The sequence below is a fragment of the Pyxicephalus adspersus genome, chromosome Z (assembly GCF_032062135.1).
Source record: "Pyxicephalus adspersus chromosome Z, UCB_Pads_2.0, whole genome shotgun sequence".
Classification (NCBI taxonomy): Eukaryota; Metazoa; Chordata; class Amphibia; order Anura; family Pyxicephalidae; genus Pyxicephalus; species Pyxicephalus adspersus.
This window is the reverse complement of record NC_092871.1, coordinates 55,348,598-55,367,033: the sequence shown is the minus strand read 5'-3', so window position 1 is coordinate 55,367,033 and position 18,436 is coordinate 55,348,598. Positions and strand designations below refer to the sequence as shown.

Sequence of the window (18,436 nt, the reverse complement as noted above, 5' to 3'; positions counted from 1 at the left end):
TGGTGCCATGACCTAACATGTATGCTGCCAGCTAGCAAGCAGAAATACACAAAAGACCTCTACTTAATACTATAAACTGGATTTTGGCAGCAATAAGACAAGTGTCTACAAAATCTCTGACAATAGAGTACAGCAAAGTGTGCATAGTCTGAAGTTAAGGAAAGATCGTTAGGAGGTAGAAAATTTTACCACCCACAATTTAGTAACAGGTATCAAGATAGGAGTATTTTCACAACGGATTTGCCCCAACACAGGTGCTTTTCAGCTATAAAAATATAGGTCCTTTTTAAATGACCAGTTTCCAGCATTATAATTTCAATGTAACATGCTGTTAGCATGCCATTGCCATGAATCTTGTAATGTGTTGCTGTTGTCTGCTGTGTGTTTATTGCCCAATGAGCTCCATATTTGGAACTAATCTACATTATTTTTAACAGGCAGTAATAAGCCACAGATGATATTTGCCTTTCTGGGGTGTCAGCAGCATTTATGACCCTGTTATAAGTTAATTTGTGCTGGACTTTTGCCCTGCTTGGTACAAGCTGATTAAAGGCTTTGTGTTGTCTGCACTGCCTCTCCATGTGAAAAAGCCTTTATTGAACTACAGACCAATTGTGATGGGGGATTAAAGGTTAAAGTGTTCCACGTGAGATTCAATTACTTTGTTCCAATCACACACTGATGGGTAGCATACTTCAATATCATATTCACATCACATCCACTTCCTAGATGCTGGTGATACAGAGAATGCAGTCTATCCACTATGAACCAGTGACTTCCTCGACCAATACACATTTATTTTCAGGATGATGAGCTCTGAAATTTTCTATTCTATATTTATCAGACGAGTTATTAGAAACAATTTTACATAAACCAAGAAATATTTGTTTAGTTGCTATATAAAATCCAGTCTTAAAACTGCAGCAATGAAATAAACAAGAAGCGGAAGAAATTCCCTTCCATACAAAATGGCCTTCAATAAAATGTCAAACTAGTGACTGCTTGTCATTGGTTAGCCATTGTGAAACTGTAAAACCCCAGTGAAAAAATAAAATGCACAATAGAAAGCAAACAAGCCTAATTATCCAAACTGAATTGCAAATACAAGCAAAGTGTTCTAAACAATAAATACTTGTGAGCTGCATCCGGAAGAGCCAAAGAAAATGTAACCCATTTCTTGTACACTGGTGATATAATATATTCCAACTTCCCAGTCCAATGTGGTGGCTGCCTTAGTTTTCTTTATTTAGGCTGCATACATTTTCCATACGTGCTGAACCTGCCAGAAATGCAATGTCCCTCCAGCTTCCTATGTACTTAAATACATTTTTACCCATGTTATCCAAGCTATATTCTGCCAGCCAGCCTAGGGTGACTCTGCTTTTCTATACAATATGGTGAGGGAGAGCTGTCACCTTATGACAGCAAGTGTTTCCAGTAGGACCAATACAACCACCACATTTGAGGAAAGATAGGCTTTAAAATATTATGCTTTATAGCATGTACATATGTTTTTCAATATAGTATATATTTAGTAAATTAATATTGCGGTTACCATTGTTTATTATGACATTTTACGGAAGGCTATTGTTGCTTACAAGCTGCCTCAGGAGACCTAAGTACTGTCCCTGGAGAATTGTGGGAGTCTTATGTCGACAGAGCCTGGAGAAAGTGCACTGTTTTCAGGTATACATACTGACTAATAGTCTTCAGTTGGTTGCAAGTTTAAGCAAGGCACAAATAAGGAAGCTGCTTATGCATCATAAAACATAAGTGATATCAAGTAGGAAGCAAAATTTGCAAATGTAATGAGTAACCATAGCAATGCTTTTATTAAATGAATACATGCTCATAAATGTGCATTTAACAGATCATGTTTACATACCATCTATATCTATAGTTAGGATTATAAAACAGCAGCTTACTTTTAAATCCCTTTTGTAAGTTCAAAGTGGAATTACTCTTTCACCAAAGACTAAAATAATATAATTTTCTATGTTCTTATATTTTACTTAAAACTATGTCTTAACTTAAAACTCAAGATGTTAGTGTTACTAATAATTAGTTAGCAAGTTAGTGTTGGCGATACAATTTTCTAAAATCTGGGGTTCCAATGTAACATGCTGTTAGCATGCCATTGCCATGAATCTTGTAATGTGTTGCTGTTGTCTGCTGTGAGTTTATTGCCCAATGTGCTCCATATTTGGACTAATCTACATTATTTTTAACAGGCAGTAATAAGCCACAGATAATATTTGCCTTTTTGGGGTGTCAGCAGCATTTATGACCCTGTTATAAGTTAATTTGTGCTGGACTTTTATATTCCTTATATTTATATTCCCGGCATGCTCCACTTCACTGCACTGTGCATGACCTACAGAAAGTAAGTTTAGGTAACTTCTGTTTGTTGCAACTTTACATTTTGTTAGGATTCTAAAACAGAAAAAAATATATACATCAAGTCTCAGTAAATGTAGGGTTTTCCACAGGTCATTTTAACCCAGTGCCTGGCATATTTTTTCCAGCCAAAATACCCAATCACTCCGATTGTGTACAGTCACAGTTAGCCTATAACATAGATCTCACCTGGCATCTCTTTTTGTCTCTGTGTTCACATCCTAGGAAGAGTCCTACATGTTGTACCAACCTACAGCTATGAAGGTTTATGGTCTGGCCCCCTGAGCTTTATGTCGTTGGAAGACCCAGGCAGATTGGTTAAATTGACAAGCATCAAAGCTTTGTTTCCTTTTTAAAATACCAAATGGAATCATTTAGACAGGATAAAGGTTCAGTGTAAAAGTAACACCCAATAACTAAATAATGCATTTTTATGTATACACCCATCGCCCCCCAAAAAAGGAAGGAGGAATAGATGGTTCAGTTCTGCCACAAAGCCAGTCCCTTCAAATCAGGGACAGTGGGGAGGTATGCATGCTGGCATCATTCCTCACAATGCAGTATATACAGGCTGATCATTTCCACTATTAGGCAGAGCAATCATGGACACCCTGCCAAGCTGTCAGCCCTTCCCAGGTTAACTAGTTTTGGGCCTAAATATGAAAAATATGGACTTGTCAATACAGTTTACATTAAGAAAATTAGGAGAAAAAAAAAAACTTTCAGAACCGATCTCAGGTTTAAGGTGCACAGAATGTGATTAAACATGGCTTCTGGGTGGTGATGTACCTGTACCGGCAACTTCTCTGTAATCCTTTCACTGCTAACTACCCAGCAGCCTCACCCACTCAGCAGAGATCACAGAAACTAGATCTGGCATTTTAGAGCCTGCAGCACAATATTTTCACTCCTGATAAGTATCTGACAGTGAAACCAGATCCTCAGTGGATGGCGAGCGGCTGTTTCCAGAGTGCGGCCTACTGCAAGAACTTAGCAGGGTCACAACAATTAATTCCTGATTCTTAAATGGAGTGCCCAGTACTGCCATTGTGGTGAATCTACCACCTGTTAACGCAGACCTATAATAATTACCTGTAAGTTAAAAGCACGGGCATTTTAGAATTCAGTCTTTGCAACATACAGAAGTGGGAACAAGGAGTGCCACTGAAGGTACTTCATAAATCCAACCTTAAACCCTAATACGCAATATGAACACTTCTTCCCCTAATCGCACACCTGTCATAAAACACAAATGATTGTGTGTTTGTCTCCTAAAAATGTTTGTTACCTGGCTGTCTCTGGCCTAGAACAAGCATACCAAAATAAAATCTGAGAAAAGCCAATGTGCTTCACTCCTTTAAATGGTACAACAGAAATTGTCTCCTTAAACATATGGACAAGTTGGACAGGTATGTAAATCCTAAATGATAAGCTTCTCCTACACTACAATTTGTTGAAAAGTTTCTTACCTAAAGACTCTGCTAGTAACAGCATTTTTTCTTTCAAGCGGACATAAGTCACTGTTTTGCACTTATAAGCAGGGTTGTCATCTCGTCCTATGCCATTCTTCTCCTGGCCATTGGGCTGCCTATTAGGCCAGTGCATGTCCTCTGAAATCCTGATAAGCAGCTCAAAAGGTCAACTGAAAGACTGAACCTGACAGGATGGAAACACTGCTGCTTTGGTTTAGTGTTTTCATTTTGAAACAGGAAGAACCGATACTGGTAAAATTACCAAGTAAGCAACTTTACAACAGGTTTACAAAAGTAATTTGCATAAGAAAATTGTATGCGGAGAAACACACTAAAAATGATAATTAGGGACTTTCTTGCAAACCACATGCATCGGGAACATACAAGCCACAGCAATGTCTGCAGTCCATTTTTGGATCTATATGCAGATTATTGCTTTAACTCCTTTACTCCAGACTACTACTGACAAATCCATGGATCCTCTCTGTCATGTTGAGTCACATCAGCTTACAGCTATTATTTTACTTTCCTGTTTACTGGTAAATTACAGAGAATTAAAAGGTGGTCCAGTCCGAGCACAATTCTTTTTCCCCATGTCTAAAATTTGCAGAATTAGCAATCACAGCTTTTCTCCTTTCTTTTGAGCCTGTATCAACTATTTCTGACAAATACAATATTAAAAAACGAGGTACAATTTTAAATAAGAGCATAATTCAAGTATTACTAAATTGAATTATGTTTCTGGTAAAATTTTAACAAATAGGTTTTAAAATAAAAGAGCTATACTGGAGTCAAATCAGAAGTTGGAACAGAAATTTGGTTTCAATAGGTGTATAGCCTCCTGTCACAATACTCTCTCCCAGAACATTGGTAAAACCTGGGAATTCAATTGCCCATTTTTTTCTGTACATATGCAGCATCTTCAATAAGCATTTTTTTTAAACGTTTTTCAAAGCTGATTTTACATATTTAATTTTGTTATCGAAAAAGTGTGGTTTCATTAAACCAAGCTTGGTAACAGATAAAAGCACTGGAGCCTAGCCTGGTTCAGGCTCTCATTGCAATGGTTACCACTCCCACACAATCACTTCTCTTCAGAAGATCTATTATTATCTTACGGTGGTTACAGTTCTGGGTGTGTTCCTTGTTTTACCAGTTGTGCATATGCATTTCATATTGTGATATTAGATTCTGTATTACTCCTACAGAAATTTAAGGACTAGATAACAAATTACTTTTTTGTTGATTAGTTCTACAATTCTATAGAAGGCAAACTACGGACAGGCCCAACTTCCATGCTGCAGACACTGAAGACCAATTTATGCGGAAGACAGTTTATAAATGGTATTTTTATAGAATGTGAAACAAATCAAAAGAACGGGTGGTAGGCCCATATAAGATCCATGCAATGTATTTAATGGGTTTGAACTTATAACTTTAGTGCTGCAAGACTGGAATTGAATTTAGTCACCATGCTACATATTGATCCTCATTTCAGATCTTTGATCTTCTAATGATTCTTTGTTCTGATGAACATCTATTTTCTTCTCTAAACACACTTCAAATTCTGCTGACTGCCATAGCCGATTTGGAGACACATGGAGTCCCTATGCTAACAGGCACAATGATCACTGAATTGTCCGGAACTTGTGAAAATGGCTGGTCAAGCATAGTGTAGCTCACAGCACCCTTTAAATATTGGCAGTGTGTAAAGAAAGCTTGCTGCATACTCCTAATTCTTACTGCACAAATCACAATAGACCAGAAAGCATTTTCTTTTTTTGGTTCAAACAAATCATTGATGTCTCCATGCCCCCAGCCATACCACTATTCAGTGAAATAGTAACTGGCAGCCAATATGCCCACATTGGATAGTAAATAATTGGGCAGCCAAACCACCTTGCCGAGTACTTACATAGGATTTAGGTATAAATAAAGAAAAGGGTAAAACCAATTTTTTTAAATCTTTAAAATGGTTTCACACTTTTTTAGGGTAAATATCAACATTTTTATGTATACTCTGAAATCTGGAGAATTTGTATTTTTGCTGCAGGCTAGGGATATCCCACACTTAATAAAAGAGGATCAATCATAGGTGACAGCCACCCTTTATTTATAACAAGGCTGTCACAACTTACTGGAAGATGTCAGTCAAAAAGTTGCCAAACTTCACTTTCCAGATCAAGCTTTGAATCTAATAATAGCTGAACCTACCATGCAAGTTAAGTGCTTTTAGGCAACAGTGATCACATTTCTCAGAATGATTCAGGACAATTTAAGAACCTGCAAACAACCCGATTATTAAAATAATAGTAAATAACATTGCACGTGAAGGTAAAACATCTCTTCAGACATACAGGTGACTGGCAGGCAAGAGAGGAGGACATGTAGAGATTACAGAGGTTGGCACAGAACAGTAATGGGCTTTAGCAGTCCAGCATTCTCTCACTGTTACAAAATTATTGAATGGAGCTGAAAGTTTTACCCAAGTGATACGGGTTGTGCATTTTGCTTCCATTAGAAAAATTAGGAGTCACATACATTTGTTAAAGTAGGCCTTGCATTAAAGAATTATATTCTAACAATATAAAATGTTAAGTAAAGGAATCACATTCTAAAAAACTCCAGCCAGCAGTACATTTTACCACTTCTATGAGTTTTGGTCCCAGTAACAATACATAGGAACATAAAACTTGGGGAAACAAGTCTAACACCAGGCAAAGTCAGAGTCCTTGAATGGCGCACGTTTGTCAACATCCTGGAAAATGTGGGACTGGCAATCATGTTTTTACCCAAACTTAAATATGAATAAACACTTTACCATTAGGACTCAACATGCAGATGAAATAACAATGAAGAGGAGTCCTAGCAATGTGCCCTAAAAGATACAACTTTAGGAGCAATCACCCACTATGCTATTTTCAGCAAAAGGGCCTCCTTTCTGTGGTGGTCAACCATACTAATTATAAAAGTACTATCTCACATTGTTTTGTATTATTGATTTAAAACTAACTACGCACTCTATGTATGAAAAGTCAACAAATCAGCTCCACAGATTTATAGCCCTCACTAAACTAAATTCAAAAAGTTGTCAAACTTCTCTTCACATACTTGCTTTTAGGGAAAATAAACTGCACTGCAAAAGGCAACAAACCAGCTACAACCTACAACATTACAGCACAGAAGAACCATGATAAACAAATTTTCGTTCACCTCTGTTCTGCTGAAATCATATGAAAGGGAGAGAAAACCCAACTTAGTTCCAGTCCTTGACTGTATGCCCAGAGCCGTTATGACAAAATGTACCCAAGAAAGCTGCATAATTCAAATGTGAGAATTATATGAATATTAATTAAAATTAATGAACAGAACACGTCACAGCTTCTCTAGGGCTGCGGGAGCAATCAGGGGAGTGGAGCTGTCAGCATAGCAGAGCTCCGCTGATTGCTCTGCTCCCTGATTGGCTGAGGTAAGGGAAATCCTGATGATGCTTGAGCCGTCTTCAGGGTTTCCTATTTCTCAGCCAATCACAGAGCACTAGAGATGAATGGGCACAAGTCTCCCCATTCATGTCTAGCGCTGAATGGCTGAGAAATGTAAAAACCTCAGCCAATCACAGAGCAATAGAGGTGAATGGAGAGCCTTGTCCGCATTTAACCCCTAGTGCCCTGCGAGTCCCATGGCTGTGCTCATGTCATGATTGCAGCCATGGAACTCATCCTGTCATTGGGATAACCTGGAAAAAAAAAAAGTTTAGTTACACAAACACATTTAATAAAATATTTAAACATTAAAGCCTCGTCCATTTTTTTTTACACATATTTTAACCCTTTCAGGGAATGAGTAAGGTGTTTTATGTACCCCTGTACTCATTCCTTGAAAGGGTTAAAAGTAAACCTTTTATAAACACTTATGTAAAATTGCAGCAATTTGCGGTAAAACGCGTCATAGGCGTTTATAAAAGTTTTTTAGCGTTTTAAAGTTAAGCTTTAAAACGCTTGTAAAAGTGCATAAAAACGCATATAAACGTGGTAGGAATGTTTATATGCATTTTTAAAACTGTTCATGTAGACCCAGCCTTAAGTATGCAAAGCTCTGTACTTACCTACTTTTGAGATAACAGGACAGTGGCCTTTTAGCGAAAAGTTTCCAGCAAAGTCCATAATTTACCAATGAACGGCTTGAAATAGCTAGAACTAGAATGCAGTGTCAACATAAGAACAAGGCAGTTTACCTGTGTACTTAAAAAAGGGGGTGTTTTGGATGAATAAAAACGTTTCAAGCCAGGAAAGATTAAAGGCCAGTCTGAGAAAGTAAAATCATCTTCTGGAACACACAACGCTAAAAAGGACTTTCTTTTGATATCATTTAGTAAAACCTCAGCTAGGATGTGAAAAATATTTTTTGATTTTTATTATCTCAATCAGGAGTTTTTACATTGGGTAATTTGGAACTGTAGCAGCTGTACTTCCATGCTGGTGTGTAGTAAAATTCATACAACCAGCAGCTGCAGTCACATCCCAGGCTCCTTGTCCTGGATTCATGAAAGAAAACCTAGGAATTGGACACGTGGGAAGGAAAAACAGGGGACACTACAGCACCTGTTACATTGTGATCACTACAAAGAGGGAAAAAAAAAAAAAAAAGGATGTCATATCTAATAAACCCCCCCCCCCCATACATAGGCATTGCTGTTATAATGGTAAAATTCAATTACACTGCACAACTGATCTGAGATCTATACCAGAAATTACTAAAATGGAGGAACCCATTTAAAAGAGATCCAAACTGCTATTTCTACTGTTTCAGAGCAGTTTTGTTTTTAATAGCTCCCCTGGATAACTCAGTGTTTACACTTTTCACACCAAGTGTGTCTATTTAGCTGAATAGTAGGCATGGTGAAAATAAAGCATTTGTTTGGAAAATCCCGACAATCAGACCTGATGATGCTTCATTTAAGCTCTTTCCAATACCAAAGACTTTGGACTTTTCATCCAGTGAGCCCTTTAAAAATAAGAAATCCAGTCACTTATTTTCTACTAGTCATCAAGTTGTCTGAAATCATTATGCTGAGCAGTTGAAAGTTAATGTAGATATCAAGAAGGCAACGGTTTTCACTAAGAAAAAAAAATTAAAAGAACTAGACACTGTGGGCTAGATAATAAAGAGCAAAGTACAAAGACCTTATACATACAGCAACAACCCCTAGCAACTAATAAGATCTGTATATTCAGATATGATACAGTAATCAGCTACTATGCGTTACTGAACATTTGTCCAGGTTTTTCTTTCTCTCTGTGTCCACATTGGGTAGATGTCTCCAACATTCCAGTCCAGGTAACCACATAGGAAATGGCATAGGAACATAACAGTTAAAAAAAGCCAAATGACCGCAAGTACTGAGCACAATCCAACCTTCAAATAGTTCCACCAGTTTGTACTGCCTACATGTGCATGCTAATGTATTGAAAAGTACAGAAGATACCATTGGCATCTGATGTTGTCTACACACAGACCCCCATCCTTCCCAATATGTCAGTTATGTTGCATGGCATATTTACCACCAGATATCTGTACTTGTATCAGCTGGATAAATTCAATGACTACCCATGCTGGCATCTTATTTCAACATGGGTTTGTATATACCAAGCCTTTCACACTGGCTTATCACTGAAGGAACTACATCTAATCTGATGATATAGGGCAGGGGTGTCAAACTCTTGGCCACGGGCCAAATCTGGCCCCCGACGTACTTTTCTTTGGCCTCCAAAGGAATCCTAAATATGAAATGCAGCTGGTCCGCTGCTGCATTGAAATAGCGCCGCCACTACAATTCCTGGCATCACTCGGGTCTATAGACCAGCGGGCTCTCTGCCTATGTGTGGCCCCGCAATGGACTGTTTTATAGATGCAAATAATGCTGGGAATTTTAGTAACGGCGCTATTTCAATGAAGAGGGTGTTCCAGCGGCGGTTACACATAAGATATAGCCCTGCATTGGCGGCTTCTGGCATTTCCAGCACTCCCCCTCGGCTGTACTTTTCCTTGCTACTCCAAGGCATGGATTTGAAAGTTTGAATTTTCATAGAAGAAAATTTGGTAATATTGTTAGCCTGTGCAAAAAGGAAACCACGGAAATTTAACTCGGAAGGCTACAAATAGAGAAAGAGGCATAAGATTTTTTCCTAAATAAAATTAAAAAAAAAAAAAATCCTAGGCCTTTTTCTCTAATATAGGCTTGCTCCAGATTGAATGTGAAGCAAAGCCTCTTTGTTTCCATATGAAAAGGTTTTATATCTAATGAGAAGGAAAAACTTCCATTTTTTTCAAATAATTTGAAGGTTGGCCCACGTCTTTGTAAGTTTTTAATTTTGCCCACTGTGTGGTTGAGTTTGACACCCCCTATATAGGGCATGTTATGTAGTATGATAAATGGATACACATCACATGTACATCAGCCATTAATAAGGAAGATGAACACTGGTTGCCTATTTTTTCCCTTTAAACCCCTCATATCTTCCTCAGTTATATGGGAGCCAAACTCCATAGACTTGGCATTGTGTTCTGTGCATACTGCCGAACCAAAGTTTCTCAATCAACCATTGTTTGTAGTGTACCTAAAAAGACTTCCTAAAATGTAAATAATTATATTCTATGCAATCTACAATCAACAACATTCTTCTTATCATACGCAGCAAAGTACTAAAACAAGTCAGTCACTGTTATATTTAGGAAATATTTGACTTTCTCAAATAATAATTGATTGTTTACCCAAAGGAACATATTAAAACATTTACAAAGTTCAGTGTCCAATGAATGTTGTTTTTTTAACCACTTTACATTTTAACTATTCAAGACTTCCTTATAATGGATTTCCCTGCTTTTGTAATATATATTTGCAAAGCTTTTGTTTCAAACATGGAAAAATATGGAAACCTAAAACCTTTATTTTTAGTGAACAAAAAAAAAAAAAAAAGAGGTGTTAAAAAATGCTTTCAATGTTTGTATTATTTTCTGTTTCCCCATTTGGAGGTATCAACCCTGTTCTGATAACAGGGGCAGAAATAAAAATCCAACCAGCCGAGTGAAACTATAGCAGCCTGTCTCAATCCTATGGGTAACGACTTGAAATAACTTTCAGGTAATCCCTTCTATAGTTACTATATCGACGTCTCACAGGGAATTCGTGTGGTGGTCAGTGGAAGGAATGTCACCTATACAGATAGGCTCAAATATCATTGGTGGCAGTAAAACTGACCTGAGAGGCACAAACTGTTCATTGCTCAAGAAACCTCCAGCAATATCTGGAGGAACTCTGGTGGAGAAACACTAATCTATAGTCTGTAGAAAGCAGCTTGTGCTTCTCTTTGTTAACTACTCTGTTCACCATTTTTTGTATGCTTAATATGGAAATTATGTATACATATGAATCAAGCAAGGTAGACCATGACAATTACCTTTTTCCTTGTTGATCCATTCTTTGACAGACAGGACTTTGACAGCGACTGGTAGCCACCGATGACCTGGATCTCATCAGCAGTTGGATACCTCTTTTTGAGCAGCGCCCCAATCTCGGAATAGGGAGCCTCAAATCCATCTGAAGCCTTTCTGTTGTCATAATCATCATCTTCAACTACTATTGGTGTTCTAAAAGCTTCTTTCTCTGTAATGGGCTTTCTGTTGGGGATGATGGTAAAAGTATTGATGCCCTTAGCACAGACAGAGGACAAGGAAGCATGAGGCCGGTATGAAACTGATGCAAGGTCCGTTGCTGCTTTTGAAGCTGGTTTGGCCTCTTTGATTAGCTCTGGGTTATTAGTGGTCACTATGTCATCTATGTTGGTGACTGGAATATCTGGTTTAGCTACATCCTCATGTATTTTGGTGACTGGTACTGTCAATTTGTCTACAGAATCCCCTTGATGTACACTACTAAAGTACTCCAGCTCAGCTCCAAAGTCAGTAAAAGATTGACTTTCTGTAGAAGATTTGGATGGCAAAAGGCCACTTTTCCAGTCAAAATCTGACAGTGAAGGTACGCTAGATTTGAATGTAACAGAACCAGATATCTCCTCTCCATTAACTGGAACATAGGCTTTCTTAGAATGGACATCCTTTTTTAAAGGAGAATCTGTGGAATCCAACTTAGGTCCATTTAATGTGGAAGAACTAACTTGAACTTTTGGCTTGTCTTTGGAGACTTGGACCACACTGCCAGTCACTGGAACAAAAGGGTGCTGCCTCTTCTTTGGAATAAAAACAAAAGAGTTTTTAGACTGCATTCGAATGTTTGCAAGAGCTCTTGCTTGGACATTATCCTCAGGGATTTTACTTAGGTCTGGCTTTGGTGCAGGCCTGATTTCAAAAGAATTGTTACTGCTGGTGGAAAAAGAAACTTTCATTTGCTGGCTAGGAGTTGCACTGGTGAAACTGCTGTCACAGTGGTTGTGGACGTAATTTTCTGAATGACTGGCACTAGGTAAGGTTGCGATGCCATTTTTTGGTTGGTTTACTTCAGACTTTGGCCTCCAATCATTTGCGCCTTTAGGAAGCTCATTGGTGAAATCGTATGCAGGAGATAGCACTACTCGGCTCTCTTCGGATGACCGCCGACTTGTAGTACCTCTAGGCCACTTACTTTTGGACAAGAGATCTTGAACTGTAACAGAACTATTGTTGTTTTTTTCATTTATCTCAAAGGAGTCAATATGACCATTGGTAAGAGTTGAGGAGTTTTTGTCTCCAAATGACCCTTTAGAAGGCTGCGTCTTGCTAACTAAGGCAGCTTTTGGATTGACAATGATAGTGTTGCTACCAGCCTTCTGAGCAACATTCATAAGTTTTGGGACTGGATGATTGTTGGTGTAACCAACCTCAAACTTCTCCCTGACGGTAGCCACAATTGGGGAAACCAATTTTTCATCAGTGGGTCCTTCATGCTGAGGGAACAGTGGTACCAAGGATGAGGGTGAGGACCCTGAGGCAGGTGGTGTCGCCGGACTTGGGGGTCTTTTGTGAAACAAGCCAGGGTCTGGTAAACAATGGACAGCGGGTGGTTTGGATGGAAGCCAAGATGGGTTGTTCAAGGGAAAACGCTTGCTATCTTCATCCAAAACTGAGGCAGCGGATGATGGGGAGATTTCTCCGGACCACTTAGACGCCTTACTTTGGGGAGGGCAACTGTGCCGCTCAACAGAGGAAGGTTTTGGCAACAGGGTGGGTTTATTGTCCCTATCCAGCAAATTCTCCCAACTCCGTGACCGTACCGGTCTGCTGTAACCGTGATCAAACTTCTCCAGAAGGCGACTGACCCGGCCAGCCTCCTCTAAGGCTTCATTTTGGTCTAGTGGACCTTTCTTGGATGCAACATGGATTTCATTATCCAGTTCTTTGCCTGAGAACTCCGGTTCATAAATGACCACCTCAGAGGCTCGGATCTCAGCCACCTTGCTGCCCCTCTTGGCCAACAACTCATCCATGGGATCGCCGCCGGCAACTTGGCTGGGCTGGTTAAAGTAGCCAGGGTCAGACTCAATGATGATAATGTTGTCAGCACGGATGGTGCGAATTCCTGGGACATTGCTGTACATATCCATCAGGTGCCGGATGGGGGATGCAGTGCGGCCCACGGAGGCAGGATGCTGAGGGTGCTGTGGTCGCCTGCGGCGACGCTCATTTTCCATTTTGATGAAGGGGTTCTCATGAAGGGGGCCCAGGCTGTCCTGCAGCACCAGGCGTTCAGGGCTTCCCTTCCTGGAGTGCCGGTTGGGTGACATATCCTTCCCCCGGGTGGACTGGGTACCACCGCTGCTTGCCATCTTCTGACGCTTCCTCTCCAGCACCTCAAGCTTCCAGGCCGGCATACTACTCGGCTCCAGCCTGGACCAACTGTTTATACCGCCGCTGACAGCCATGTTCCCTGCGGGAAGAAACTCTAAAACAACTCTGCTGACCGCAGCTACCGAATGAGCGAAATCCCGAGCCCGCAGCGCGTCCTGTCACATCCAAACCCTCCTCACCGACCTACGTCACCGACAAGACACGCCCCGAAATTTATGAGCGGCAAGTCCCGCCTTTTCTTTGTTCTGACCACGCCCTCAAACGCTCACCTGAAGCTTCTGCACCCATTCGCGGGAAACCTATCGAAAACTCCACCTCTAAGCTGTTCCAAAACGTTCGCTTTGACAGTCAATTGCGACGAAAGAACGCCACCTGGTGGTGAATATGTGCCTATCTGCTCCTTACTAGGAGACCACAAAATCCTCCTACAACCTTGCGCTTATGTGGTATCAGTTTATTGGTATTTTCTATTTCTATTGTTGGGAGCTTCTACCTGATTTCATTCTCATTTATTACAAACGTGGTTATGTCAAAATTTGATCATATCCAATCTGGGTCAATGACGCCACATGAAGTTTCTAGCCGCTCAGGATCCTTTTATAAAAGTAGCCAAAAAAAGAGATGACCAGGAGCCTCAATAACAGGAGGTCTGGAGATGCTTTTCACTTAAGTATAAAAAAAAAGTAAAGTTATTTCTTTGGAAAATCACAGATTTTAGGCAAAATTTTTTTTCAAGCTTTAAAGGCATCATTCGGCAGGTATTATGTTGTGTCATATGTATTTCGGAGATAGACCAGATCGAATAAAAAAGTCTTTTCCCGACGCGTTTTACCTAGATTGGTTTTCTCAGGGGATATGGAGACTTGAACAATTACAAATTCAAAATTCAATTATCTGAAGATGACACCAATGATCAATTTTGGTTGTCCAACTTTGTTAGCGGTTGGCTGAGTTAATGTAATTGTAGGTATACTGATTATAGGAAGGTTTGATCTTCAAAGACTGTTGAGTAGACATTGTGATAAGGTAGGTATATGTTTATATGTGTTTACTCACAGGGAACTGCAGTCTATCTATGGAGTTTATAGTCCACAAATAGTCAACGATCCTCCTAGATGATGTTGGCTTAAAGGTAATTACTTGATACCATATAGGTAAGGTGACAACTTGGGTACTGATATGTAGGATATTCTGATATCATGTGAGATTGCGATTAAATGCCAATTAGGGAGATAAGGGAGAATTTTTTCATAAATTGGGAGATTGAACGGTTGGTGGTATGCTGGGAGAGCAGAGCTTCCGCAGCCAGCCCCCTTTCATGTATTTTAACAGTTAAACCTTAACAACCTAAAATGCCTCCCTTTTCTCTTTCTTGTTTTCTTTCTCTTTTTCACGTGATTACTAATTTATAGAGGTGAGGCACAGTTTAAGAATAAATGTTACTAAAAGATCCCACTTCTGGACTTTCTTCTTTGATATTTAAATGTCCTAGTTTTAAAAAGCTTTGCTGGATTTGCTGCACATTTACAGATGTCTGTCATTTTGTGGCGAATATTTAGTTATTGTACTGTTGGTAAAAAATACACTTATAGAATGTTAACCAATACTTTCACTACAGTAGGTTAATGTTTGAGGGTTTCAGCAACAAATGTATGAACAACATTTTTGGAACTGTTTGTGGATGCTAGCCCTAAAGAATATGGTGTCAGTGACAAATGTTAAGCCTCTATAAAGAGAATTCCATGTTAGCCATTGGCAATATGAACACTGAACATGGGCTATAGTGATCCCTTTCAATGTCCATGAATATTATTTCAGTTGTCAAGATAGCTTCTTAGGGCCTCAAAAGAGCAGATGAGTCACAGAGCATTTTCAGCCTTTTTAATACTCTGGTCAACTGAGCTGTTTGAGTACCATTATGGCATGATTATATGGCAGAGCACTCAAAACCCATTTTTTTTTAAACTTGTCTGCTTGTCTTCCTCTGTCACTTAAACCCTCACTACTTCTCCATCATTCCATATCCCCCTCCTATTGTGTGAGATTGTCTGTCATTTGCAACCCCTATTTAATGTACATTGCTGCATAATATGTTGGCGCTATATAAATCCTGTTTATTAATTATGATAATATTAGAGTGCTTTTCCTTATAATGGTCACCAAAAGATTTTTGAGTGTGCCCAGTTGGTAATTACATTGTTCAGCACCATATCAATTGTTAGGAGTAAAATCAAGTTCTCAGTGGTGAACTGTAACCTTGCTCTACAGCCGCACAATTACTTTCTGCCCCTAAAGCTGCAAGGAACAGTGCATCTCTGGCTGGTATTCCTCCAGAAGCTGGGATTAGGCTGCTGGGCACTATTGCTTCCTCCATCACCCACTAGTGGCTAGTGTTCGCCCACACTTCCTTCTGGGAACTATTACAGTGCCTAGCTGGGCATGGGAGATTAATAGTGCCAAGCAGGGGTTGAGGGGGAAGAAAAGTGCACATCAATGGGTGGGGAATAATTTCCCCCTGTCCACAGACTTTGTTTTTTTTCCCTACCATTGCTGTAAACATTTTTTTCTTCTACTGTCTAACATCCTTAAGCATTTCTACCTCTCACTGATCACTAGGGATGAGCGAGCGAGAATTGTAATTTTGATCTCGCAGCGAATGGGGCCTTTCTCGCTTACTGAACATGTAAGTGAGAACGGCCTTGTGATTCGCCATGAGGTTGTGTTCTCACCGCACGAACGAGGGAAAAATCAGGGGGTGGTAATGCCGAGGAATTTCGATAAGAATCACTGCTGGGAGGGAATCATTTGCTCCCAGGATGCACAGCAAGGCCCAGCAGCCAATCAGAAGATATCTGAGCACAGGCATATTTATACAGGGAAGGAGGGAGGGGTAAGTAACTACATCTTGTGTTCAGTGTATAGGATAAACACACGGAGAGACGTGTATTGTGACAGGGACAGGGTAGGAGGAGTAAGTTACATTGTGTGTATTACACTCTTAGGTACTGTTCACTGACTGCACATGCACTGAAAGTACAAATGTGGTTGCTGCTACTTATAGTGCCATGCATAGCTAGTTAGTTTTTTTAAATTGTCAGCAGTCAGCACATTTAGTGTAATCATTATTGTGTATTAGTGAAGACACTGTTAGTCATCTTTTTTTCACACTGTACATTCACTAAAGCTAAATAAAATCAATTGCAGTTCCTATTTACCAAAGAAGACCATATAGTACAGTTAAATTTCTGTCTTACTGTAAAATAAATACAGATATTTCTTTGTTTGATACCTGTTCCTATTTACCAAAGAAGACCCTTTGGTACAGTTAAATTTCTGGCCTACTATAAAATAAATACAGATATTTCAGTGTTTGATACCTGTTCCTATTTACCAAAGAATACTGTTTGGTACAGTTAAATTTCCGGCCTACTGTAAAATAAATACAGATATTTCAGTGTTCGATACCTGTTCCTTTTTTTACCAAAGAAAACGTTTGGTTCAGGTGCATTTTTGCCCAAATAAGTAAAAGATGAGAGGTAGACCCAGGGGAAGGCATAGCTTTGGGCGACCTGCCCCATCTGGCAGGGGGCATACTCCCCGGGAGTCTGCCACTGTGGAACAGCAGCAGCAGCAAGTTGTCAAACAGGTCTGAGATGTGTGTGGAGCACCGGTACGCTGGTAGATGTATTGTGAGGGCGGAATACAATCATACAGCCATGTCATGTGGAGAGGATTGTGGACTGGGTCCCAGGGGCCTCAAGTGCAGCGGGCTCTTGTGCCTGTACCTCCCGATGACATTCCCATGTTGCTTGACGAAAAGCAAGATCCAGCGCCAACAGAGGCTACCACCGCTAAGACTGCTTTGTGACACTGTGGCTAGATGGAACGCCACTCTGCACATGCTCCAGCATCTCTGTGAGCAAAAGCTAGCCATCCGCCATTACTTGGTCAGCGTGGTGCATGGAGGCAGCGGGCCCCTTGATACAGCCACACAACTGAGCTATTTTACCAGTGACCAGTGGCTGCAGATGGAGAAGCTATGCAAGGTACTGGTCCCCTTTGAGCAGGCCACAAAAGTTGTGAGTCGGGAGCGGTCAGGCTGGAACGACGTCATACCCATCATCTTTCTGCTTGATAATACCCTGTTTGGCCTGACAGAAGAGAAGGGGAAGAAGGGGGGAGGAGGATGAGGGTGACATTACACTCTATATGGCACAGCCAGCATCAGGAGGAGCAAGAAGGGACACTGGCCAGCATCAGGAGTTCCAAGAGGAGGAGGAAGATGATTATGATGATGGTGATGAGGGAGACCATGTTGGGGCTGCTAGACAGGACTGGTCCAACCCGCATTTGTGCTGTCACGTCCTAGGCAATGTGCGGGCGATGGAGCAACAGAAACTGCTGCAGCTTGAAGAAGAGGAGGTAGGTGATGAGAAGGAAGATGTTTTGGCGCCCACAGAGGGACAGGATGAGCCCAGGGAACCCCTCTTTCATATGTGTCCATGTGCTGCCATGGCTACAGAGGGAGCCCCGCATTTGCAGCATCCAATACCAGGATGATTACTGGCTGGCCACCCTTCTGGATCACCGCTACAAAGACAAAATGTCAGTTTTGTCAGTCAGTTTCTACCCAACCCGGCGCAAGAGAAAGAAAAGGTGACCCGCCTGAGCAGACTAATATGTGACTGGCTGTGTGAGGAGTTCTGCACACCACATTCCACACAGGG

At 40.4% G+C, this 18,436-nt stretch overlaps 1 protein-coding gene across 3 annotated transcripts in view; it reads right to left on the bottom strand.

The window, feature by feature from the left end:
- The window catches only part of TPRN (taperin), a 40,741-nt gene extending 26,557 nt beyond the window's left edge, over positions 1-14,184 (bottom strand). Inside the window, exon 1 of one of the 3 annotated variants that reach the window (XR_011923368.1) lies at positions 11,327-14,183. Coding sequence is in view for 2 of the 3 variants with exons in the window: in XM_072430276.1 (XP_072286377.1) it covers positions 11,327-13,783 (2,457 nt within the window). In the remaining variant the exon portion in view is untranslated. Of the gene's footprint in view, positions 1-11,326 lie in introns of all 3 variants that reach the window. The other 2 variants (XM_072430276.1, XM_072430275.1) reach the window with 2 other exon arrangements.
- Positions 14,185-18,436: the final 4,252 nt, after the last annotated feature.